At 37.7% G+C, this 20,490-nt stretch overlaps 1 protein-coding gene across 2 annotated transcripts in view; it reads right to left on the bottom strand.

The window, feature by feature from the left end:
* LOC113670455 (MFS-type transporter SLC18B1) overlaps positions 1-20,490 on the bottom strand; it is a 26,560-nt gene extending 6,070 nt beyond the window's left edge. Inside the window, exons 1-7 of one of the 2 annotated variants that reach the window (XM_089202882.1) lie at positions 19,882-20,490; positions 17,573-17,818; positions 3,918-4,013; positions 2,774-2,847; positions 2,229-2,376; positions 1,829-1,897; positions 1,364-1,448 (exon numbers count right to left, since the gene is read on the bottom strand). In XM_089202882.1, the coding sequence (XP_089059008.1) occupies positions 1,364-1,448; positions 1,829-1,897; positions 2,229-2,376; positions 2,774-2,847; positions 3,918-4,013; positions 17,573-17,818; positions 19,882-20,097 (934 nt within the window). In that variant the 5' untranslated portion in view covers positions 20,098-20,490. Of the gene's footprint in view, positions 1-1,363; positions 1,449-1,828; positions 1,898-2,228; positions 2,377-2,773; positions 2,848-3,917; positions 4,014-7,732; positions 8,215-17,572; positions 17,819-19,881 lie in introns of those variants that run through there. The other variant, XM_089202883.1, reaches the window with a different exon arrangement.

The following is a 20,490-nucleotide window of genomic DNA, read 5'->3' as shown; positions in this document are numbered from 1 at the left end:
CTCAAAACTACACTCAATGCAGTGGAGGAACTCCTGTTTCTCGTTTTATTCCCATAGCCTGAGTTAGAGGTGATCAGCAAAAAAAATATGCGGCCCCAGGGCTGAATTTCCTTTCAGTTAAATGCTTTTTACCCACACGATCCTAAAGGATGGGCTTGATATACTGTTTTTACTCATAGATTAGCCACAGCCAAAGAATGGAACTTATGTTAGGGGTGCGTCTTATACGCAGGTACAAGCGTTTCGACACTTTCCAAAAACTAATGAAAAACCTGGGGCGCAGCCAATCCGCGAACAAATGCATCGGTATACAGACACAATCACCAATCTACCCTGAATTTTCATGTTGGTGGCTAACATGATATTTGGTTACCAAAGTGTTTGTTAAAGAGTAATGGTACATATTACCTCGAAACGATTTCAAAGCTAGTTTATGTCTATGTAGCGTACATCATAAAAAGGAGACATACATAACAACAACGACTCAAGGGTGAACTGAAAGATTGTTTATAGACTGACGTCTTTTCTTACTCATTCCCTTATCATATTGACGGATCTTTGAATCTCAGCGCCTTTTTAATATGTATTTAAGCAATAAACCCCTTTTTCTATCGGTTTATGGCGTAATATTGGGAGAACACGTGAAAAGTTTACAAACCACGAGGCGCAGCCGAGAAGCTTACAAGATAGAATGATAAATTTATTTCTATTTTGTGATCAAGTTGCTGATTCTCATGAAAACCTTCAAAAAGTGCGATTAAACCAATCAGAGAGCCTGAAACTGAATGACCTGCCGGTCAGAAGAGCAAAGAGTAAAACTAATTTCTCAATGAATGAACACAATGGCACCGAGAACTCGAGCAGAGATTAAAAGAGAAAACTGAAGAGAAATGGCCATATGCAAGATGAAGGCACAAACTATGACGTGCTTCTGAAGAATACTTCAATTTAGATGGCTAAAATGCGATTTTTGTGGCCAGAATTGGCTACCTCTGCGATTGCGATCTGATAATTTTTACGGAAGTTTTTGTTGAAAGTTTTCTGGATAATTTTTAATGAAATAAAGGTAGAATAAAAATTGGAATTTTTACTGGTGAAATTTATTTCCATTATGATGACTTAATTTTCAATTATTTAATAACATTATTGAAACAAAATCGAAAGACAACAACATCGAGCCGTGCATATGCACTGATTCAAACGCCGTTCCGCTATTTTGTTTACTCGCGGCAAACTATTTTTCTTGAACCTGTTTGTAATTTATTTTTATTACTTCAGCTTAAAACAAAGCTTTCATGGAATCCTTGTTGATATTTAACCAGTAAGATAAACTAGATGGTCAAAAAAAATCTCAAAATCAAACCTTTGCCAAGTGCCAATGCTATAATTGGAATTGCACCAATCAAAGTGCTACCCGTGACAAAAAATGGAAGTTTAAAACCACCAACCTAGAAATGAGATCATTTAAGATGAATGAACATTGATGACAGCATTTCACACTAATATCTTTGTTTATTTCCTCGATATGCTCTGTGGACGAAAAAGCTGGGATAACTAAGTGTTCAACCTCACTATGATGTAGGGGAGGGGTGGGGGGTGAGGTAGCGTCTCTTAGACAACACGAGTACTGAAACATGGCTGAAAGGAGCATAGGTATTCAAAGAAAAAAAGAAAACCAGTAACGTTTTTTAATGTAACGTTGATCGACATGACTTCCTTGTTCAATTTCATCAATTTAAGGATGCTTACCAGATCATATTTACCTGATATATTACCTACAAATTTAAACCAGAAAATGTATCAGATAAAGATCATGCCTTGTACATACTGTGTAAAGAAATCCTCCAATAACTGGACCAAAGGCATTTCCGGCTCCAGCAGCTGTCTCCACCACGCCCTAGAAAATGACGTTTAAAGAAAAAGAGAATTACTCAGGAAATTTCATGACAAGCTTTATACAGTGGCTACTGAGTGATGCCTTTTCTCAGCGAGTTTGATAGAGCCACCTTAATCATTATAACTAAAAATAAGCATTCATTCATCAGTCACTATGCTACGTCATATGATAACTGCACATTTCTTTCATATCATTTTAAACCGACTAGAACCTCTAATTCATCGTGCATATCAAAGTACATCATTACTGTAATCTTCACATTTTAAGACCAACAATACATTTATTACAAAACTGATTTAGTTTTAATTCAAGAAAAAAAAATCCCACATACTGAAACCATTCCAACATTATCAGGAAATTTTGTCAGCAAAATGGACACTGTTGAGGTTTCAGTTGCAGCCCCTCCAATGGCACATATTGCTCTTAACACAAAGCAAACAGCTATGAACACATCCCGATCTACAATCATGTCACAAAATCTGAAAGATACAAAAGCCATACATAGTGTATCTTTGTTTAAAGCAGTAAAGGGGCAAGTCAGATCTTTTTAACCTCCTAGTTTTTCCCTTTAGTGCTTTTCACACTTCATTTCCAAGACCGTTTAAACTTTAACAGTGCTTTTTTTTAACAGTGCTCAGCATATTTACTTGCTCAAGTCTTTCCCAGCTGATCAAGCCATTGAAAAATGCTGCATTTGAGAGCTAGCCTTTTTTCGATTCCAAGATTGACCTGAGAGAAATTTCTCTTTATAATATCCATACAATTTTAGGCAGAAGAGTTATGAGGAGAAGAAAAGATGGCAACCAAGGGATTCTTTGTTTGATTAAATACAGAAATCATAATACAGAAATCATTTAATTCAATATTTTAGCTCACCCAAATAAAACCAATGATCCCCCACAAAGAAGAAGCCCTGAGTAGAGAACAAACCTAGGGCCATATTTTGGTATCTGCAAGTGATACAAATCACTCCTCAGTAAATGATTATAAAAAAGCTTGGAATTTAATTGTTGATCCAAGCAGAAAACTACATATAACTGAGTTGTGGCCATGTGGTTCTCATAAATCATCTGTTATCTCTTTACGCCCAAATGTCAGTATCTAAATTCTCTATACTCTTTCTGTACATTTCTTTGGTACAGACAAGGAGAATTCACCTATCTATCAAAGCTTCTCTGGATGGAGATAATTTCCTTTATTCTCATAATCTTAATGAATGACTCATCAGTATTATTGTAAGGAGGAATAAGATGCTTGTCACTATTAGAAATTAAAGGGTTGAGGATGACAAATATAGATTTGTCATGATGCACTATTTTTATAAACTGTTTCAGTTTCTGCCTCGTTAAGCCCACTTTGATCTGAAGGGGATCAAGTTTGTTATCTTAAGAAGTAACTCTAAAATACCGTATTTCCTCGAATAAGCGTCCAAGCTCAAATACCGGTAAGCGTCGTCTCCCGAATATGCGCCCATCCCCATAATCTCAAACAAGCACCCCACTTCCTCCCTTACTTTCTTAAGAGGTAGGCGTACAAGAAAAAACTGTTCCTATTGTCACTTTATTTATAACTTTTACAAACTTCAACTACCGCAAAATCAGTTCAGGAGAATAGTTTCTTTTCTGTTTCACTTATTTTTATCTCCATGTGGTACTGAGATCACTTATGTGTGTTATCTGTTCTTTGGTTTTCATCCTATTGCTGTGCTAACTTGATAAGCACGCCCCTCCCCCCCTCCCCTTGCCCTTGATTAAACGCCCTCTTTCCAATAAGCGCCTCTCCTTTCAGCAAAAATTCTAAAAAATCGCTCGGGCGCTAATATTCAAGAAAATATGGAAAAAAAGCTGTTGTTGAGTCTACTTTGATGTGAATGTGATTAAGTTATTTATCGCAAAAAATGAACACTTAAATAAGTATGGTGGAGTATTTAATCGGCTGGAAAAGGGAATAATGATAAATATACAAACAAATGGTTAAATATTTCAACTATTATGAATATCCTTCAGAGTCAAATACTTACAAGAACTCCACAAAATGGCGAAAAGATGAAAATCACAAACGAATAAGTTCCAAAGATCAAACCCACTATAGTTCCAGACACGCCTTTATCCCTTGCCTTTAAGTCAACAAAAAAGAAGAAGAAAAATTAAATGATAAATCGCAAAACTTATAAAAGAAACCATAGAAGAGGCATTATTGATTGGAAACTATGCACAACAACCATCCCTAGACCCTCATTAAGCTCCTACTTCTGCCAGTTGAGCCCTTTGCTCCACCCCTCTCCCCTCAAACCTTCTACCTCTGTACTTTTCAAGGTAATTGTGATGAGCCTTTTGCCATGAGTGTACAGAGTATTTCTTTTTTTAATTTTCAGTCATGGCAATGTTGAAGCTTGTGAAAGAGATTCTTTTTTACCATCCTCCCCTTTACGCCAACACTTCCTTATCCAGGAGACGAATTAAAATCCTAGGAAGCTAGGGATCTTTTCAAGTCAGAAAATTCCATGACTGCATTACTTGAAACATTATAAGTGATGTCTACATTTTTCAAAAGGAAAGAAGAGTATTAACGCGGAAAAGAAAAAAAATGTCGCATTAAGTCACACACAGGTATTTTGTGGTAAATTGTGTGTGTTGTGCGAATAACTATAACCAAAAATAAACTATATTGGTGCCACGGAAACCTGTTGGTACAAAATGCACACTGCAGACTGCAAACCGGATGCAAAATGTAGACTAGGTATAAAATGCAGACTGCAGACTGCAGACTGGGTACAAAATGCATACTAAGAATCTAAAGAGTTTTTTCGTCTGGCGTGTGATAACATGTCATCTTACAACTTACCGAGCGTCACGCAATCGCTTTTCCGCGATCAGCTTTCACGATTATTTGCATTATTGTGGAATATTTCTGGCCCATTTCTTGATCAAAATCGATCTTAATATAATTTCAAGCCTTCATATAATCTTCTCACTTTGCGCGCGAGTTGGTTGGTGTGATGTCTGTACAGATTTTACCAATGTAATAAAAGTAGATGTAGATGTGGATGTTAATGAGATGTCACTACTGAATATTTAACACGCGCAACATTCGAAAAACAATTGACAGCTTTACACGTGGTTCATATTATCATCTTTTTAAACGGTGTGTTAATTCTGTTGACAAAAATGCGGACCGAGACCAAAACGAGGGGGGCATTGGGATTTTCGGCTTTACGGTTTCAGCTATTTTTTAGATCGGTTTTTTGGTTTTTGTGCCCAAAAACTTCGGTTTTTCGGTTTTGGTGTTCATTGCGGTTTGCGGATATACCTATTTTCAGCATCTGGTTTTCGGTTTTCGCGAAAAATACCAGCGGGTTTTTGGATTTGATATCCGATGCAGTTTTCGGATTTGATATCCGATGCGGTTTTCGATTTCTCCTATTTGACCTATTTGGGTTTCAGTTTCACTTCGATCTGAGCGGCAATTACGCGCCTCCACTGATCTCGAATAGCCGCTAAACGCAAAAGTTATCGAGAGAAATGCGTGACAAACCAATTGAAATATCGCAGAGATTCCTAGCTACCCTCACTGAAAAAGAATAGTGAATTTACAGAACGTGCCTAAAAAAAACCACAAAGTAGACAATACTGATGGGGATGATAATAACTATGCTTCGAAGAGTCCAAAGTCAACTAACTCAAGAGAAATCTGAGCTTTAGTAATGCATTCTCCTGTTGGATTGAAAGCTGTTGTTAAACGAGCCCTTCCGTAATTTCAAGGGAAAAAATGACATTTAGGAATGAGGATCGTTAACACATTACATACTGGTTAAATTTAATAGAGTGTAAAAATTGGCAAACGTGGGCGTCCTAGACAGAATTATATTAGTATTCATCAAAAAATGTAAGAGCTAGCAGGTAATTTAGTGTTAACAACTGAGTTGAAAACGTAAATTGGCCGCCATGAAGAGTAAAAAAACTGACGTTTCGAGCGTTATCCCTTCGTCAGAGCGATTGGAAGTGCTAGGTGCTACCCTCACTGGGAAAGAATAGTGAATGATTTACAGAACGTGCCTAAAAAAACCACAAAGTAGACAATACTGATGGGAATGATAATAACTATGCTTCGAAGAGTCCAAAGTCAACTAACTCAGGAGAAATCTGAGCTCGAGTACTGCACTCTCCTGTTGGATTGAAAGCTGTTGTTTAACGAGCCCTTCCGTAATTTCAAGGGAAAAATGACATTTAGGAATGAGAATCGTTAACACATTACATACTGGTTAAATTTAATAGAGTGTAAAAATTGGCAAACGTGGGCGTCCTAGACAGAGGTATATTAATATTCATCAAAAAATGTAAGAGCTAGCAGGTAATTTAGTGTTAACAACTGAGTTGAAAACGTAAATTGGTCGCCGTCAAAAGTAAAAAAGCTGACGTTTCGAGCGTTATCCCTTCTTCAGAGCGATTGGAAGTGCTAGGTGCTACCCTCACTGGGAAAGAATAGTGAATGATTTACAGAACGTGCCTAAAAAACCACAAAGTAGACAATACTGATGGGAATGATAATAACTATGCTTCGAAGAGTCCAAAGTCAACTAACTCAAGAGAAATCTGAGCTTGAGTACTGCACTCTTCTGTTGGATTGAAAGCTGTTGTTTAACGAGCCCTTCCGTAATTTCAAGGGAAAAAATGACATTTAGGAATGAGAATCGTTAACACATTACATACTGGTTAAATTTAATAGAGTGTAAAAATTGGCAAACGTGGGCGTCCTAGACAGAATTATATTAGTATTCATCAAAAAATGTAAGAGCCACCAAGTAATTTAGTGTTAGCAACTGAGTTGAAAACGTAAATTGGCCGCCGTCAAGAGTAAAAAAGCTGACGTTTCGAGCGTTAGCCCTTCGACAGAGCGATTGGGAGTGCTAGGTGCTACCCTCACTGAGAAAGAATAGTAAATGATTTACAGAACGTGCCTAAAAAACCACAAAGTAGACAATACTGATGGGGATGATAATAACTATGCTTCGAAGAGTCCAAAGTCAACTAACTCAAGAGAAATCTGAGCTCGAGTACTGCACTCTCCTGTTGGATTGAAGGCAATTGTTTAACGAGCCCTTCTTTTAATTAGAGAATCAAATCTGATTTTGACCACAGACATTTTGCATTAGAATTGGTAACAGTAGAAAAATGTCACCATCGTTTTACAACTCATCTGAAAGCCAGATTTAAAACTTTTTAGAGAATGTTGACATTGATCTAAGAGCAAAAGATGAAGGTAAGGTTTAAAGTTTTTCCGTTAGATCTGGCAAAAATAACAGTAAAAAAAATCCACTAGGTTATAATGACGTCTCCTCGCCTTCTATACATTATAATCCTTTCAGAAATTTGTTTTGTTTTGTATTGCTAAAAATAAACGATGATGACGATAATTCCACGATCATAATATGAGATTATAGCATTATGATATAAATCAGGTTTTTTATAAGTTTAATGTACGTTAAAAGCTATTAACTTGATGCTTTCCAGGGTGCAGACATAACACGAAGAGATTTACTTCTAAGGAAGAGATTAAAATTTTCTAAAAAGTTCTTTATTGTAAAGGAATATGTATTTGGTTATTTCTGTCATATTGTCTGTAACCTCCGCATAAAATGGGCAGTTTTGTTTTTCCTAGAAGAAGAAATGTTTCCTTAAGGATCATACAAATGGTGTAAATCATCATTCACAAAAAAAAAAATTTAAAATCATTATATGAGGACAACTAATCACTTATTATACTAGGAATTACATTTATTTTCCAATGTAGGCTTCGTTTGTGATATATCGTTAATCAATAAATATAAGTACTAACCTCTTGAGGAAAGAATGGTGAAAACAAAGAGTATGTTACAAACGCCATAAAGCCGCAAACACCGTTGCTGGCGCAGAGAGCTATGTAGTGAAGAAGTGCAGGTGAATCATCTCCAGAGGAGCACTTTTCCTCTTTCTCGCTGAGTTGAAGGCTGTCAATTATCAAGCTTTCCCTATCATCATCGGATCGAATCTCTGAACTACAGGTAATAGTCATTTTCAGTTTGGATGGATAGTACTTTGACCAAAATGTCGAAAACTTATTGTAACTCTCAACAACAGCTTTCTTTTCAAAGCATGTTATAAAAATTCATAAAAAAAAAGGAAAGAGGGTTGGACCGCGTTAGAACTGGGTTTGACTTTCTGCACCATCGAGCTTGACACATTGACGCAGAGGTTGTGAATAGCACGACAATTTCCGTTCCGATATTTGATGTCCATGGATTTTCAATGACTTAAAGGACTTTAAAGTTGAAAAAGGGAGGTCAAATTCATGTTTTTTTTTCTCAGCTCAGCTGTGGGGTACCTCTTCTCTTTAAATGAGAGTCAATTTATTAGAGTTGCCTCCGCATAAGATATGACATCAAAACATGACTCAAGGCCGAAGAGTTTTAGTGCTTTAGCGGCACAATAAACGATAGATTTTCGGGCAATCAGAGAGAAAGTTATGTTAAAGTTATGTTGGATTTCGAATTTTTGTTTCATAAGTCGGAGTGCGTTCAATGAGATATGCAGCACGTGGAAAGTTTGGGGATCGCATAAGATGCGTAGGAGATGCTTGAGGCGCAGCCGAGAGCAACACTAGCTTCTTAAGCGCTCTTTAAACCTTCTAAGTGATTCATATCTTGAGAAATGCACAGCGGACAAAATGAAATGCACATCGAGAAACTGAAGCACTTGGATAGTTTCAAGAGGCTAGAGTTGCTCTTGGCTGCGCCTTGAGCAACTCCTACGCTACTTTCGTGCTCATCAAACTTCCCGCGTGCTTGATATATCGATGAAGCACCTACGAACCAATTGATAAATATCCCCTGCAGCCTGTTACAGTGATATGAAATTCCAATATTCCATCTAAATTCAAATTATGAAAGACCACACGTTGTCTCCTCTGTTTCAAACAAGCTGAACATGCGTTTCGAGAGGCGATTTTATTTCATTCGGTCCCGGGGTTTTTCTCATTTTTCAAAATTTCTCTTCTAGTTTATGTTGGAGACATAAATAAATTATTTTGTGAAATAAACATCCTTTGAACAGCTTTTCGTCAGACAAGTGGTCAATCGTAGGTTTCTCAACAAGCTCAAAGGAGTGGGGGGGAGTGTGCTAAAAATTTTCGACTGCATCATAGCCTTATGTTTAAATTGCTCGAACATGATAAAATTGCTTTAGTGCGTTTGCTAGATATTTCAGACTTCAAACCTAGGCAAAATCTGAAAACTGAAAACAGGAAGATGATTTGGCGACTGATTCCGAGAACACTTTCGTGACGTAGTAAGGATTGGAAAAGACACATTCAAATCAGTCGTTAGACAATTTATCTTCCAAATCATTCTAAGCACGATATGACAGTCTGTGACCTTTCGCCACATCTAGACAGCTCAGAAAGCCGCAAAACTCTAGAACAACAACAAAAAAAAAACCTTCAAATGGACATCCCTAATCCCACAGTATTAAGAAACACTTTCGATTCAACTAACTTATTCTTTTTTCTTCGCGTTACCATGTTCCTACCAACAGCGTAGCTCCGTGCTTATGTAAATAAACCAAACATTACCCAAAAATCCTCTGACGAAGGGCTAACCGGCTCGAATCATTAACTTTAGAAACTCATGACGTCTCTAACTTCTTCATATCGGTATTCCATCTTTGGATAAGAACGTAAAAAGCTCTTTGCTCATCCCTATTGCCTCTCAGAAGAAATATCGCACAATCTTTTTTATCAGTCTGCCCTTGGTAGCTAATTGCCGTCGTCAGTAGAGACATAATTTGGCCAAAATTATCATGAAAGGAAGTTTTGTGAACCAGATATCTACACAGAAGGATGAGAAAGCCCTCCGACTTCGTCTTAACATGCCTGTAACAATTTCGTAAGTTATATGCAAACTGTTGCAAAATAATTTTTCCGAAAAATATCAGCCGAAACATGGAGACTGAGACCAGCCCTATAAACCCTGCCACTTACACGTGTGATGATCACACTTACTACTTGCAAGTAAGCCAGCGTTCATAGCATATCGGTGCATATTGGCGGAGATTTCACCATGAAGAATAGCAGCTCCAAGACTCTCCTAACTAATAGCTCCGGTGAAACCCCCCCGGAGACAAACAAAGAAACCTGGACTTCGCGTAACATAGTCCTTCTTTTTTCGATGTGCCTGGTTTATTTCGTCCAATACGCAGCATATTCAGTTTACGCGCCATTCTTACCAATTGAGGTAAGTACAATAATGTTGTAGAAAAGGTTGTGGTTATTCATCGTGGTGAAACACAATAAAAGCTAAGTTTTTCGTTTGTCTCACGATGTAGTCACGCGTGATGTAGATCGCGACGTTTCGACTGCATACTGCTAGTCTTCTTCAGGCGATGAGGTCGACTGGTCATGCGTGATCTTATAAAGCATGATGCTCTGCTATGATTAGTTGTTATTCAACAGCTCTGATTGGTGCATTTCGATCCTTGCTGTGCACTCAGGGATTTGCTCCCTCGGCGGTCCGCTGTCACACGGCTCTCCTGTTGTTGTGTTTTTTGATCGTGGGTATCCACGCTTCTGGAATTTCTATTCCACTATCCCTGTTGATGTTGTTAGGGTGAAGTCTTATATGTATTGCCTCTTTGACCTTGCGTGTGTAGTAATAAGGGTCACGATTAATAAACTTTACTTCGTTCTAGAGTGGCTTATGTTCGGTGTTGTGGGCATGCTCTGAAACGGCGGAGGTCTCGGTACGGGCGAGTCGAATGTCTCGATCGTGCTCCTTAATTCTGTCTTGCATAGGTCTTCCAGTCTCTCCGATGTACACCTTATTTTTACATCGAAGTAGCAGTACTATCCTTTTTTAGAATTGTTTTTATTCTCAAGTCAAACTAGTATTACTGTTTTAACTAAATTTCCCGAGAAAAAATTTTGCAAACTTTTAAAAACTAATTATTGAAACTACATTGAAATTTTTGAAATGCGCGTGGTTTATTTACAAAAGAGTATTTTCGAACTGAATTATTTAGTCCGCTATAATGTAAAAAGGTAATTATGATGTGTTAAAATACATTTAAATGACTTCCGAGATGTTTTCTGGTGGTAAAACATCCGGTTCTTGAATTCCACTAACATCTCTTGATTTCAGTTGCGCGTGCATGGTGATCTTTGCCATAATTTCTAAGTATTATACTAGACTATGTAATGTGCGAAGAAGAAGAGTGTTTCGGTGAAAGCCCAAAAGGGCCTAGCTGCAAAATCATGAAAATATGAAAATTCAAGATAAGGGCTCGTAGTTTAAGCAGTCTTTGCTGCTATTACTCGATCAGTTCTGGCGCACTCAAGCCGCCCGCAACCTTGACAAAACACAACCTTTTCGAAATTGCCGGCAGCGGAATTGGATATAGGTCTGTCACGCACAACCCTGAGATAGTTCCCCACGACATATGTTTTTGCTGAGTGTCTCCTTAGACTCCGCAGGACATTCCTGTGTTTCTGATGTCGATCGGCATTTCTAATAAGCCGAGTACAAAGCCCTGCATTTATGAACCCCAAGATATACTAAGAGAAGAAAATTTTAAAAATTAAAACCACCAAATTAAATCGCGATTTTGTGATAATATCCAACAAACGGTTACGTTAAGCATAACCTGACGAAATTTTTCTCTTATATTCGGTTTTTTACATTTATTTGCTATTGTGTAGGGAAAATGGAATGCCTGACAACGAGAAAAAAAATGCAGAGCTTTCAAGCCTCTACACAAGCATGACTTATTTAGGGTAAATATTCTGTGTTCATCTTTGATGCATCACATCAAAATCTTTGTCAAGTCACAGTGCAATAACATTCCGAGCTAGATTTCAAGCAGTTATTGTTAGTTCTGCTACTACTACTGATACTGTTGCTATTACTTTTTATTCTTCTGCTGCTTCCACCGCTTCTGCTACTGCTTCTGCTTCTGCTACTGCTTCTGCTACTACTACTGCTATTGCTACTGCTACTGCTGCTGCTACTGCTACTGCTATTGTTACTGCTATTACTACTACTACTTCTGCCACTGCTACTGCTTCTGCTTCTGCTACTGCTTCTGCTATTACTACTGCTATTGCTACTGCTACTGCTATTGTTACTGCTATTACTAGTACTACTTCTGCCACTGCTACTGTTTCTGCTTCTGCAACTGCTACTGCTACTGCTTCCACTACTGCTACTACTACTGCTTCTGCTACTGCTACTGCTACTACTACTTCTACTGCTAGTGCTTCCGCTTTTGTTTCTGCTTCTGCTTCCGTTACTGTTACTGCTAATGCTACTGCTTCTGCTTCTTTTTCTGCTACTGCCACTGCTACTGATACTACTACTGCTACTACTACTGCGTCTGCCTCTGTTTCTGTTTCTGCTTCTGCTTCTGCTTCTGCTTCTGCTACTGCTACTGCTACTGCTACTGCTACTGCTACTGCTACTGCTACTGCTTCTGCTCCTGTTTCTGCCTCTGCTACTGCTACTGCTACTAGTTGAGCTGAGTTGCAAAAGGAGCAAAAGAGATTCAAAACAAATACATAAAACAAATACATAAACTAGTCTGGTGGGTTAATTCTGCTACAAACACGATTGGTTTTCCTTCCTGGCTCTCGAAAAAGAAAAGTCTTTCTTGATTCATATCTGAGCGAATCTCTTTTAATACAATAAATCCTCTCTTGATCATGCAAAAGTGAAGTCAAGACGGCAGGATGTTTGACTCATTCTTTTTTCGCACTTTCATGGACCTAGACTTCATCTCGGCTGATAAAACGCAAAAAAAAAAAAAACCAAACAAAAAAACAAAAAACTCGGCCAATATCCAGCCATCTTGACCTCACCCATGGTCAATAACGCATACGTATCCCTTTTCTCGCTGGTATTTACAGACGCTTAGAAAAAATCAAAGTGCTCCGTGAGCAAACTCGTGAATTGACATATGATTTTTTAGACTATGTTTATTGTTATCTGGTTTAGGGAATTGTGTGGTTGATTGTCATATCTAGAGTACGAGCAGTAGTTCAGTGTTCGCTAATGTAGCAAAGAAACAAAGTAACGTTGGAATAAGAAGGCATTACAATTGAAATGATCATGCTATTACATTTGACAAGGTGGATGATGTCATGTGTTTTAAACGTCTATCATTTTTGTTTCTGGTTCAAAAGAAAAGGTTGGAAGTAAATGTGGGTGAAAAGTGAAATTTACTGTCTTTCGTTGTAAATATTAGAAAATCAAGGCAATATTGTCTTAATGAAAACATTAACGATTCCCTTTTTATCAAATGAGCCAAACGGGAACGAGTTTCGAGTGATATAACTAAGCCAAGCCTCCCACCGTCATTTTGGATCTCCGCCTGGGTAGATTTAAGTCACGTGCTAGGCAACGTATAATCAATAACAAGATAGAATTTCATTTCAGGCCTATTTATCAATTTTGTGGTGTGTAACTTTCGCATTTTAGTACGTTGTATGTATATTGAATCTTCAAATTGTCTTGAAACTGAAAAGAAAATTGTTCTTTAAAAATTCACTGAAAATCGGTAGCTAAAATTGTTTGTTTAGGTGTTATCTGATTTTCGTGTTAACTTGTTATTTCGTCAGTCGCCGGCATCTTCTGTTGCTTCACACAGGAAAAACACACGCGACGAAACGTAATGATCAATTTTGTCCTCAATCTCACGCCATAACAGAAGAAGCTTTTGAACATCTGTAAACTCCGAGCGCTTCGCAGTAAGTGATATTTTCAATGAATCTTCGGATTGTTTTTAAGTTCAAGGACTGTAAATTACAATTTTATGAAAAACGAAGGTTGTTCTGTTATTTCAGTGTGAATCCTTACATGCCTGCCAGTCGCTGGCGCCGCTTGTTGAAACTAAAACGAAAAAAAAAACTCTTTTAAGATTATCATTGGCTTCTTTTTCACCCCACCATTATTCTTAGCAACAAAGGTCGCCATTTTGTCTGTTTATTGCTCGCCAAAAACTATCAAATGCACTCAAAAGCCTAAAATCTAAAAAAAGTTTACAGGAATCGACCAATCGAGCGAGCGAGCGAGCGAGCGAATGGCATTCCCCACATCATATCTATAACTCGCTCTTGCGCATGCGCGCAATTCACGAGTTAAAAATGACAGATCTAAGTGTCAATTAAATCTCCTTTTTTACTTCTTGTTTGTCTTTTTGTTGTTGTGTTTTGAATATATTTTTTTTTCAACAGACTTTTCATCGGCTCAAGCCTGGGAGGTGCAGTATGTAAATATATCCTACCATATTACTATAAGGCTATGGTCGGAGTTAATTTTTCTTTAACGAAATTGACGCACTTTAGCTTTATCAACCTAAATGTAGGGAAAAGTACTGTGAACTGACACTAAACAACTAAACTAAACCCGGTGGAAGATCTCTACTTTCGGTAGTTTGTTGTTGTAAAGGTCATCTCTCAATATTGACAGCGGGTTACTAACAGCGCTCCTCAACTTCCAGAAGACTTACTCATAGTGTGCTCAAGGGACGTGTTTTCAAAACCCTATTTGTTAGTGCAGAAAGACTCTTTCCACCACAAAATAAAATAGTTCCAGCGAGTATGTATAACAGTTGCTGAACTACTGCTGCTGCAATGTAAAAAAAAGAAACTGCTGCAAGTGCAAATTAGTTACGGCAGATAAAAGGTTGAACAATTGCCGCAAATTTCCTACAATGTAGTCGCAAAAATGCATCATAACGCATAGTAGGTGGGGCGAGTAATAAAACCTCTTGGATAAGATACGTGTCAGAGTACTTGAACTCTGTGCTCTTATTTAGGACTGGATCAAAATATGTAAACGGTAAACAATTTTTTAAAAGGAAAGAAGAGTATTAACGCGGAAAAGAACAAAAATGTCGAATTAACTCACACACAGGTATTTTGTGGTAAATTGTGTGTGTTGTGCGAATAACTGTAACCAAAAATAAACTATATTGGAGCCACGGATACCTGTTGGTACAAAATGCACACTGCAGACTGCAGACCGGAAATAAAATGTAGACTAGGTACAAAATGTAGACTGCAGAGTGAGTACAAAATGCGGACTGAGAATCTAAAGAGTTTTTTCGTCTGGTATGTGATAACATGTCATCTTACAACTTACCGAGCGTCATGCAATCGCTTTTCCGCGATCAGCTTTACCGATTATTTGCACTATTGTGGAATATTCCTGGCCCATTTCTTGATCAAAATCGATCTTAATATAATTTCAAGCCTTCATATAGTCTTCTCACTTTGCGCGCGAGTTGGTTGGTGTGATGTCTGTACAGATTTTACCAATGTAATAAAAGTAAATGTAGATGTTAATGAGTTGTCACTACTGAATATTTAACACGCGCAACATTCGAGAAACAATTGACAGCTTTGCAAGTGGTTCATATTATCATCTTTTTAAACGGTATGTGTTTATTCTGTTGACAAAAATGCGGACCGAGACCAAAACGAGGGGGGCACTAGGATTTTCGGTTTTGCGGTTTCAGCTATTTTTTTAGATCGGTTTTTTGGTTTTTGTGCCCAAAAACTTCGGTTTTTCGGTTTTGGTGTTCATTGCGGTTTGCGGATATTCCGTTTTTTAGGATCTGGTTTTCGGTTTTCGCGAAAAATACCAGCGGGTTTTCGGATTTGATATCCGATGCGGTTTTCGATTTTTCCTATTTGACCTATTTGGGTTCCGATTTCTCTTCGATCTGAGCGGTAGTTACGCGCCTCCACTGATCTCGAATAGCCGCTAAACGCAAAAGTTATCGAGAGAAATGCGTGACAAACCAATCGGAATATCGCAGGGATTCCTAGGTAGCCAACGAGTAGCCTTACCCTCCCCCCTTCCCTCTCCCTCCCTCAAGGTGGGGGGAGGGGAGGGTACGGCTACACGTAGGGTACGGCTAAGCACGGAACATTGCCAGAGTATCTTTATCAACGCCACCTTGAAGTTGCTGACCGAGTTACAGGCTACACGTGCACGTGACTGATTGATTCAACATTCCAATAGAATCTCCAAACTTTCAAGTCTTAGTTCGCAAATGGAAGTGTTGGATTAAGGATTTTTGATGAAACTTTCCAGGGTTATAGCGTTTTGCGACTGCAAAATTGCAAACCTATAGAGTACTTTTGTGCGAATTTCCTTAATTTAACTACTTTCCATTACCAGCTGCAGAGACCACGTTCGAGTTCCTCGAGAGAGCAGCTGTTAACTTAAGCAGATACTAGTAGATACGAATGCCAAGTCCATAGCATACATAAATCCTGTAATGAAATGAGTGTAGTTTACTCTGTATGCTCGACTTGTCACCACTGTATCGGATCAATCAGGGATTTAATGACTGGGATGTGAAAATGTATCGGTTTTGACAGTTTTGTAGGCAGTTTTCGGTTTTGATCGAATTTTTTTTCGGTTTTGGATGATTTTTTCTATGGTTTTGTGGTTTCTAATAGGCCCCAGTTGCCCCCTCTAAAACTGTTCCTTCGACTTGATGTATTTTCGACGTTAGTAGATCAAACCATATAAACTGACCTCCGTAAATCATTCATCTAGATAACAAAATCAGATAAACATGATAACGATGGTATCTGAATTCGTCCTTGGCCAAACACAAAAGACTTCACAAGATAACTTTTTCTAGGCATCGAAAACATACACAAAATCGTTCATAGTTAATTTTAATCAGACATTCATCTAGAGATAGCACCGAGCAAACCAATCCAGAAAAATATAATCGGCACACTCAACAAATCATGAATCTTGCAACACAGCTTGCCGTTAAAGAACTGCTCAAATCAAAATGTTTGGTGCGATTCATCAACACCCCAAGCAATATTTGATTCAAAATTTTTCCACTCACTCTCGTCGTGAAGGAACATTAACCATGATCGTGCTACAGGGCAGAGGACCCCATTTCCTCTCCACAAAACTATCCACCACTTTGACAGCATGAGTAACACGTTTACTAAAGGTAATCGGATATCTTTTAGCTGTCCAGTAGTATCGCACTTCTCATAAAGTGCGGTAAAATATACGTTAAAAACACAGAAAAGCCAACATTTCTCATTCTTAAAGATGATTCCATGTTACGAACCGCTCTCTCTGAATCTCTCATTACTTCGTTGAAATTTGAACACCTCTAAAACCAAAGAAAAAAAACGACGCTCTGATTGGTGCAAGATACATGCCCTAATGCGGCGATCTGATTGGTGCGAGCAAGATACCACTCTCTATACGCTAACATAGATGTTTTTTTTTCAAATAACTCAAAAAAGTACAAGAAGGTCAGATGCAAGCGGGAACCAGAGTCTCATGCAAAGCAACCTCCCCACTAAAATGCTTGATAGAAAGAAAAAGAACTCAAAGAATAAATTGCATTGAATTCAAGCATTTATTACGATAAAATCCTTTTTCTAGCATTTAACTGTTGTCAGTGGCAATAACAACTACGAATAAAACTTCACGAACACGGTCTGTCTAGGTCAAATACATGAACTAATTCAGCTTTGTATACCTTAGTGATGTAGACCTTAAAGGACTTTATGCGAGCATAACTTGAAATATAAGCCAAACAATTTAAAACCTTTACATAAATGACAATGAAAGTCCATGAAACATCGACTTAATTTGCTTACCTCTTGAGGGAAAAATGGTGAAAACACCGCTTCTGTAGCAAAATCCATGATAAAGTTCAAAAAACAATTGATAAGGAGGATAGCTCCGCAGTGAGAAATCCCAGGTAAACAACCTCCAGAGGAACACTCTGAGCTTGAGGTTTCCTCTTTCCCACTGACTTGAAGGCTGTTACTTATCAAGCCTTTCCTCCGATCATTGGGTAGAATCTCTGAACTAGTAGTCATTATGGACCGGAATGGATAATCCTTTGACCAAAATGAGGACAGTTATTTGCCACCCTTAGAGGGTAATTTGGTGTTATCAACTGAGTTGAAAACATAAATTGGGCACCATAAAGAGTTTAAAGGTTGGCGTTTCGAGCGTTGGCCTTTCGTCAGAGCGATCGACTAGGGGCTAACTCTCGAAAGGTCACCCCTTAAACTCTTTATGGTGAAATTAACATCGATAAAAAGGTAAGATAATATTGGAACGTGGGTTTTATCTGAGTAACGTTTCCCGATATTTCTTAAACAATGAGACCCATCAAAGTCTGCAAATTTGCGTTTTTCTTTTTGTTCTCCCGAACCACATGTTTCTCTTGCTACCGAATAGTGGGTGATATCGTCAGTCATAGAAACAATTTGGAATGTCGATATGAATCATAAGATGAATAACAAAACAGACAAAACAAAAGAACAACTTACTTAGTAACTTTAGGGCATGAATCATCAGTCAGACGAATATTAAAAAAAGGCTCATTTTGAAAGTACACTCGTCTCACTCTACTTTAATTACAACAAATGAAATTTTTAAGGCAGATTATCCAATCCATAGGGAAGAAGCATCCGAAACCTTAACAATCTTCTCACGGCATATTCTTGATTAATTTCAAGGAAAAAAATGACATTTAGGAATGAGGATCGTTAACACATTACATACTGGTTAAATTTAATAAAGTGTAAAAATTGGCAAACGTGGGCGTCCTAGACAGGAGTATATTATTATTCATCAAAAAATGTAAGAGCCAGCAGGTAATTTAGTGTTAACAACTGAGTTGAAAACGTAAATTGGCCACCGCAAAGAGTAAAAAAGCTGACTTTTCGAGCGTTATCCCTTCGTCAGAGCGATTGGAATTGCTAGGTGCTACCCTTACTGGGAAAGAATAGTGAATGATTTACAGAACGTGCCTAAAGTAGACAATACTGATGGGGATGATAATAACTATGCTTCGAAGAGTCTAAAGTCAACTAACTCAAGAGATACAATCTGAGCTCGAGTACTGCACTCTCCTATTGGATTGAAGGCTGTTGTTTAACAAGCCCTTCCTTTGATTAGAGAATCAATTCTGACCACAGACATTTTCCATTAGAACTGGTAACAGTAGAAAAAATGTCACCATCGTTTTACAACTCATCTGAAAGCCAGATTTAAAACTTTTTAGAGGATGTTGACATTGATCTAAGAGGAAAAGATGAAGGAAAGGTTTAAAGTTTTTCCGTTAGATCTGGCAAAAATAACGGTAAAAAAAATCCACTAGGTTATAATGACATCTCCTCGCCTTCTATAAATTATAATTCTTTCAGAAATTTGTTTTGTTTTGTATTGCTAAAAGTAAATGATGATGACGATAATTCCAAGAAATGTTATCATAATATGAGATCATAGCATTATGATATAAATTAGTTTTTTTATAAGTTTAATGTACGTTAAAAGCTATTAACTTGATACTTTCCAGGGTGCTGACATAGCACGAAGAGATTTACTTCAAAGGAAGTGATTGAAATTTTCTAAAAAGTTCTTTATTGCAAAGGAATATGTATTTGGCTATTTCTATTATATTGTCTGTAACCTCCGCATAAAATGGGCAGTTTTGTTTTTCCTAGAAGAAGAAATGTTTCCTTAAGGATCATACAAATGGAGTAAATCAACATTCACAAAAACAGATATTTAAAAAAGAAGAAGAAGAAAAGGCTTTATTATACATGCTTTTAAGAATATCAATAGCTACAAGCAGGAGATTAAAATTCAAATTGAAGTCTAAGTCAAAATACCCTGGTTACGAAGCTATCAATGAAAAATATTACCACATCCTCACCTTTTTCACTACAGTCTCTACTGAAACTGTTATGCTTTTACACACTTCTGATAAATTATGGGTACATGATTCAATATTCTAAAAGGAGCATCCGTAACCCTCTTTGTTGATTTAGAGTTTGAAATCATTATATGAGGACAATTAGTCACTTATTATACTAGGAATTACATTTATTTTCCAATGTAGGCTTCATTTGTTGTGATATATCATTAATCAATAAATATAAGTGCTTACCTCTTGAGGAAAGAATGGTGAAAACAAAGAGTATGTTACAAACGCCATAAAGCCGCAAACACCGTTGCTGGCGCAGAGAGCTATGTAGTGAAGAAGCGCAGGTGAATCATCTCCAGAGGAGCACTTTTCCTCTTTCTCGCTGAGTTGAAGGCTGTCAATTATCAAGCTTTCCCTATCATCATCGGATCGAATTTCTGAACTACAGGTAATAGTCATTTTCAGTTTGGATGGATATTACTTTGGCCAAAATGTCGAAAACTTATTGTAACTCTCAACAACAGCTTTCTTTTCAAAGCATGTTATAAAAATTCATTAAAAAAAGAGGAAAGAGGGTTGGACCGCGTTAGAACTGGGTTTGACTTTCGGAACCATCAAGCTTGACACATTGACGCAGAGGTTGTGAATAGCACGACCATTTCCGTTCCGATATTTGATGTCCATGGATTTTCAATGACTTAAAGGACTTTAAAGTTGAAAAAGGGAGGTCAAATTCATGTTTTTTTTTTCTCAGCTCAGCTGTGGGGTACCTCTTCTCTTTAAATGAGAGTCAATTTATTAGAGTTGCCTCCGCATAAGATATGACATCAAAACATGACTCAAGGCCGAAGA

Source organism: Pocillopora damicornis, chromosome 4 (genome assembly GCF_964200805.1).
Source record: "Pocillopora damicornis chromosome 4, jaPocDami1.2, whole genome shotgun sequence".
Taxonomy (NCBI): domain Eukaryota; kingdom Metazoa; phylum Cnidaria; class Anthozoa; order Scleractinia; family Pocilloporidae; genus Pocillopora; species Pocillopora damicornis.
Note: the sequence above shows the minus strand (reverse complement) of the source record. Positions and strands in the feature narration are given on the sequence as shown.